General features: G+C 44.0%; 1 protein-coding gene across 1 annotated transcript in view; it reads right to left on the bottom strand.

Annotated features, from left to right (window-relative positions):
- Positions 1-445: 445 nt before the first annotated feature.
- SLC23A2 (solute carrier family 23 member 2) overlaps positions 446-6,535 on the bottom strand; it is a 33,284-nt gene continuing 27,194 nt past the window's right edge. The window contains exons 14-15 of the mRNA XM_009936563.2: positions 6,319-6,414; positions 446-5,771 (exon numbers count right to left, since the gene is read on the bottom strand). Coding sequence (XP_009934865.2) covers positions 5,539-5,771; positions 6,319-6,414 — 329 coding nt within the window. The 3' untranslated portion in view covers positions 446-5,538. The remainder of the gene's footprint in view (positions 5,772-6,318; positions 6,415-6,535) is intronic.

Raw genomic sequence — 6,535 nt, 5'->3', positions numbered from 1 at the left:
CTGAACAGAGTAACCCCAGGTCTCTGCTCAGTCTACTAAGAGAACCTGAAGGCTGGTTTTTCATTTTAATTAGGGAATCAGTCACTGAAGTTTTGCAGCGTGGACACCGCTCAGGAACACACCAGTGCAACTGTTTTTTACAGGGAGTTTCCCTACGCCTTGGCCGCCCAAGGGGCTGGGAGCTGCCTCGTCCAAAGCAGGGACAGACAGCAAACGGGAGGTAGGGACGGTAAGCAGTACCTCTTCCAAATAAATCCAGGAAATTTATTGCGTCTTCGCGGACCGAGCTGCGTGCTGAGAGCTGGGAGGGTCAGGAAGGCGGCCGGGGTTGGATTTTTGGGTGGCACTTGATTCAACAAGATGCTTGGTCTTCACATCACCTGGCTTCCCAAACCATCGCTTCTTCTTCTGAGGGGATGTTTAAAAGGAAAGCGCAACACCACGCTGCCAAGTTGCATCTATGCCCGTGTTTATTTATACTGAACAGCTTTAAAAATACAGAATAAAATAGCTTTATCTACTATTATTCACAACATCTGGTCCAAATATTACATTTTTAAATATTTAATTGTTTAATGAAGCAATGTTAGAAAAAAAAATACGAAATTAAAAAAAACTCCGTAAAAGAATTACACATCTCAGAACAACAACAGGAAAAAAACAAACCCAACCCCAAAACAAAAAACCTCTTGCTGTTTAACAAAAAAAAAGTTTTACAGCCAAAGTCAGTCACAAAAAGTCATGGGAAAAAAAAAATATATTTATCCCCACTGCCTAAGAACAGTCAATAGTTTGTTACGCCAAAGGTTGTGATGAACAGACAACGTACGAGAATTTGGACTGGCAGCAAGATGATTTACCTGGAAAGGTGCAGTGAACGCCAGCTAGCACACAAGGCAATTCTAAATAGATCTCTCATGTCAATATGTACGGATGACAACGCACGGTCACAGTCAAACCAGAACTCGACAGGAATATTTCGGATGGCTCTGAACACAGATCCCCAATACTTCAAAGCAGCCCAGCACTAAGCTGTCCACTCACGGGCAGAAGCGAAACGCTGGCGAACGCGCGGCCTCCTCCAACACTGCAACGAGCGATCGCAGAACGTGAGAGCGCGGGGCACCCGGCAGCCCCCGGCCGCAAAGGCCCTCGGCCTTGAAGAAATACTAAGAAACGTGAACCAAGTGGGACATTTTCTGCAAAAAGGAGTGACCCGCCACTCCCCCACCCCCCTTAAAAAGACAAAAAAAGTCGCTTTTGGTTTAAGGCGGCCACGTAAAAGAAACACCGTAGGTTGTGCTGTCTGTCACGCACGCGTTTTCGACATTGATGTACAAACCATGTTAAGCACAGGTTGTTTCAGATGGCGTGTAAGCATCCAACGGCTGACTCAAACCGTCAGAAGCCGGCTATGTTAAACCACGTGTGCCTGGAGTGCTGTTTATACCACAAACGATGCCATCTTTAACACTTCTTGTTAAGGACGCGATGCCGTAAATGACCGGTCGCTCTCACTGATGCTCCTTGTGGTATAAACAGTACCGAGGATGTCAGTTTGCAAGCGCCAATTCTGCATGGGGAGTACCAAGATCTCAGTAGGGAGACGAACAACAAAGAAACCCTTTAGTTTTTGGTAGGAACATAAACATGGGTAAATAAAGTATACACAACTACTATAGATTCGTCAATGAAGAAATTCTACCATCACATGACATTGTCATGACAATCATACCACTCCCTCCCAGGAAAACGGCGCTCGTTCTCCTGAGCGGAAATGTTATTTTCAATATATGGAAATAAAATACTGCAATATTCATGTACAAACCAAGTTGCCATATTTAAAGTCAGTATTAAAAGGCATAAAGCAAATTCTGGGTTTAAAGTCTGAACATTCTGAGCGAGGTACCTGATTAAGTTCCTCTGCCAACGCACTCTAATATGACAACATCAATCAGTCATAGCCGTTCGCTATGAAACCTACATTTCTATAGGTATAATTTGCAAGTATTTGCTTTAGAAAACGTGTTTCAGCGTATCAGCAAGAATTCTTAATTTAACCTAAAAAAAAAATACAATAGAATATCAATTACAAAAATCCCAAGTTCTTTTGTTTGGCATACACTGATACCATCTTTGATATGACAAAATGATGTTTCTACCATGAATATTTGCCCTTCCGTCTTAAAGTCTGGCTGAAACGTCTCATCGCCTCGTAACTCCTCTCTCCGGTGTCGTCTTCCCTGTGTGGCTTTGCTTAGTTTAGCTGTCTGAAAGGCAGGCAATAACACGTACAGGACAAATACAGTATTGCGTTTACAGTCAGATTTCTGCATCCAGCCGCCCTTACGCATCGAAGCCTGGACGCAACCAGCAAACACGAAGTATTTAAAGGTTTTTCAAAAACTCCAAGTTCAACCTCTGCAACCCATCTGGCAGCCGCTGCTGCCCAGTGTGGTCCCCCCAGCCAGGGCACTTCACAACAGCCACCAAAGCGCCGCTGTAGGCAAGCAGACGGGGGAGAAGGGTTAAGGCCCGCCATCGCCTCCCGCAACAGCACAAAGAGTTATTTCCCTCACAAAGAAAGGCTACAACATCTTCTTGGACTGGCACCTCTAGGATGGCTTCAGGTGCATTCGAAAGAGAAAGGGGAGCTTCTCTTCCCAAGGCACCCATGCAGCAGCTCCATCCCTTGCTCACCTCACGGAGCAGGGGAGAGGCAGCTTCGATCCCAGCGCCCCGGGTGCTGCGGCCGCGTGCCCTGCAGTCACCGCACTGCCAGTGACTCCACCGTAACCCCTCGCTATACGTTACGGGTGCTTCAGCGCATCTCCTCTGCGAAACTGAGGCTCATCTTTAACCATTCATGTTCGTAGGAATATGGCGAGAGTTGTTACATATACAAATTTGGTTAAAAAATCGACTGCTAACTACTTATTTTAGTGTTACTAAGGTAAGTGGCTAGGAAAGCAAACACGCTGGCTAAATGCTACCGCACTTCTCTCAGCCAGTCAACAGAAGGGGCACGGTAGGACCCAAAGTCACGAAAAGAATTAAACCCAACAGTTAAACAGAGTAATTAGACTTCCCCTATTTGGATAGTCTCTCCTACGCTGCAAGAAAGGAGTGGTGTTCTGCTCTGCGGAGATGAAAAAAATATCCCTGGATTCATTGCCCTGTAATTTGACTGAAGCACCTCGGCAATTCTCAAGTGAAGGCCATGCAGAACACGGACGGCTTGGCTCCAGCCAAAGGCGAGAGAAGACGAACGCTGTTTCTCATCGCCTCGTCTCTTGACTGCGTATGCACTGAAGCAATCAAGAGAGTATTCGGGGGGAGAAGTCAGCAAAGCCTCGGGACACAGGCGTCACTGCCACGCTCCGTGCCCAGCGGCATCGCTGGACGGGACATTTCTAGGTTTCCGAGGTGGCACTGCTTTAAATAAAAAACTTGTGCCTGCCTTTCTCCACGTTTACAAAATGCCTTTGGCATTTTACATCATTACAACCACCGTACACGAGTGGCTTTTTTTTTCCTTATATATATAGATATATATATTTAAGCCCCCCACGTCTCTACATATCTTTGGTTGCACATAAAGTTGGGAAATTTGGAAGCTTCGTGCCACCGATCAGAGGTCTCCGCACTCAAACTATCTGCAAGCGGATGTGGAAATCTAACACCTCACTACCTGAAAAGGAAAAATTTAAAAATGGTAACAGATGACTTTGTTTCACAGGCAAACTAACCTTGTCTACTACACAATAACTCTTCCGACCAGCTTTCGAGATAGTCCAATTGACACCAAGACTGCAAACTACTGAAAGTTCCCTGAAGCAGGAACAAACACATGCTTTGTTATGGAAAAAAGCGGTATAAAATAGTTTCTGGAAACAGCCATGGCATGCTGAGAACTATATCAATGGAATCATTCCGACTCTACACTATTCAGTACTGATCTGTTAAGGTCTTTCCTTGCCCTCCCCACCCCAACCCTTCCATGCTTCAATAACCAACAACAAATTTACCTGGAATTAGAGAAAACAGAGTTCCTGCGCTCCTGTCCAGTAGTCAAACTTTGATAAATACATCAGTGAATTACAGGATCTACTGTTAGGTTTTTTCCAGGAATACAAAACGCAAGCACCGTAGAGCATACTGGCCTTGAAATTACATTAAACTACATTTCCCTGATGATCTCCACAGCTTAAAAATGCTTTTGGGGCCACACTGAAGTCTAAAACTAACCTGCAATAGTAAGAACATTAAACATGAATAAAACTTTTAATTATGAATGCATGATGAGCATGAACACCCACGTAACATCAGAGCTGAGACTGTTCTAGGAAAAAAAAAAAAAAATAATCTGAATGGTGCCCTGACTGGACCCAGTACCCGTTAAACCAACCCGTGGATGAGGACATCAAACGTAGTGTCTCTGCTCTTCAAGACCACCTCCGCAACGGTAACGAGCTTCTGCAGAAGCCCCACAAAGAGAGAAGAAGAAGAGGCGATGCAACGTAAGCCACTCGCCGGCAGCATCAGCTCTCGATATCCGCTCAAGAAAAATCTGCACAGATCCCAACCAGCGAACGCTGGCAGCGTTCTGACCTGCAGGGAGAGCTGCATGGACACAGATGTTCATTTCTTCGAACTGCTCAACAAATCAGAGTCTTTGTTCAGGATGTCTTTTGCCAGATACAGGCCCTGCACTGTAAAAACTGTTACCGGGTCCTGGCTGGAAGTTAAAGGTTTCCCATCTCTGTAAAACTCAAGCTACACGTGTCCCTTGAAAGAAAACCTGCACCTGGACACCATATTTAGGTGGTTAAACGCCAGGCAGAAAAAGCAAATGTTTCAAAATGTGAACTGGCATGCAACGAGTGGATCCTTCTACAGCACGAGGCTGCCAGAGGTCGGTCACAGCTTTCATCGGCCAAGTTCTGATAGAAACCTTCTGTCCTAGCACTGGACACCCGACTGAACTACGGGTCATTAAATAAAAATACTCTCATGATCTGCCAGGATCAACTAAACCTGCTTTCCAGGGGGCTGAAAATATGGAATGTGCAAATCAGTGAGTAGAAAACAATACAAGTGGGATTTGACATGACTAGAAGCAAAGTTTTTTTCCTCGCCCCCACCCCCAATTGAACTTTTCTGGCGTAACTTAACATTGCCAGCAATGAATGCGCCAAAAATGCCAGCATCTTAACAACAACTTCAATAAAATCACCCTAAGCAGTACTACATACCTCCAGAACCTAAGCCCCATGTAAAATAAACAGGCGTCGGTGCGCAGGCTTTTGAAAAATCAGAGCGAGCAGCATTTACGGACTCGACCCAGCGACACTACATCTGGCTACCACCACCCACAACAGGAAAGCTTTTTTTTTTTTTTTTTTTTAAAATCCGTCTCAGCTCTGGTTCCAGAATTTAAATGCAGATATACAAAACATATATTTTAATGCTTCTTAATCAGCAAGAAACTGCAAATACATCTTTTACTACAACTAGATAATATAATTTCAGCTAAGGCTATACTGTAGCTTCTGAGTCTTCATCTGAACTCCGGCAGTTACTGCTTTTCCTGAAGCCTTTCCACGTGTAACCCAGGAAGGTAGGGCTGATGGGCAGGAAGCTGAAACACCTGTATTTTTTAATAAAGTTCATGCCAAAAGGCAAATCGTATGTTTCCATGCCATCCAGTGACTTGCTTCCTTTACCAACCCCTTTCTTCCATTTCCGTATTCCCCTTTCTTCAGGGCTTCCTAGAATTCAAAATGAAAGAAAGGGAAAAAAAAAATATGCATTAATATCTTTATGTAAACACAGCAGAGGTTCAGAGAAGAAAGAAAAATCACAAGTCTCAGAAACCTTGTTCAGCAAAGCCCTGGAAAGATCTTCCAGACTCCTCAAAGAGGCAGGAACAGGGAAAAAAGACTTTTATTGGAAATGGCTATTTTCTGTTTTATTTTGTAACTGGAAGCTGAGGCAAATTTTTGCTCTTAAATGAATGGAAGCAGTTTGGATCTTTAAATATTTTTCCTCTGTCTCCCGAGGACGACTATTCTGGTTTGACTTTTATCAGTTATTTTATGCATTTAATAGGATGGAGACCTCAACCTGAAAAAGATTCAAAGCGTTCTCAAGGAAAGTGAGGCACGCAGGTGTTACGCAGTCTACTCTAGGTGTTAAAGAAGTCAACAACAAAAGCAGTAACCTCTTCCTCATCTCCTGCTTCCATGAAATGCTGTGCTATCTTTGTTCCGAAAGGCAGTTAGTATTTCAGATAAAATAACAAGTTTACATGCTGACCTGGAATGGTATTATCCAAAATAAACGCAACGCAGCCACCGACAAACATGGCCGTAGTGAGAAGAACGTTTAATACTTGATCAATGCCTGCTATTCCTAGAAGAACAGAACAAAAAAACCCTTGGAATTTGAATTTTAATTGTTCATCTACACAGCCTACTGACCAACATGCAGGTCAATCTTGCTACTGAGTTCATGGAGGAATTTTCTCAAGCAG

This window comes from Opisthocomus hoazin, chromosome 28, assembly GCF_030867145.1.
Source record: "Opisthocomus hoazin isolate bOpiHoa1 chromosome 28, bOpiHoa1.hap1, whole genome shotgun sequence".
In the NCBI taxonomy this organism is placed as follows: domain Eukaryota; kingdom Metazoa; phylum Chordata; class Aves; order Opisthocomiformes; family Opisthocomidae; genus Opisthocomus; species Opisthocomus hoazin.
Note: the sequence above shows the minus strand (reverse complement) of the source record. Positions and strands in the feature narration are given on the sequence as shown.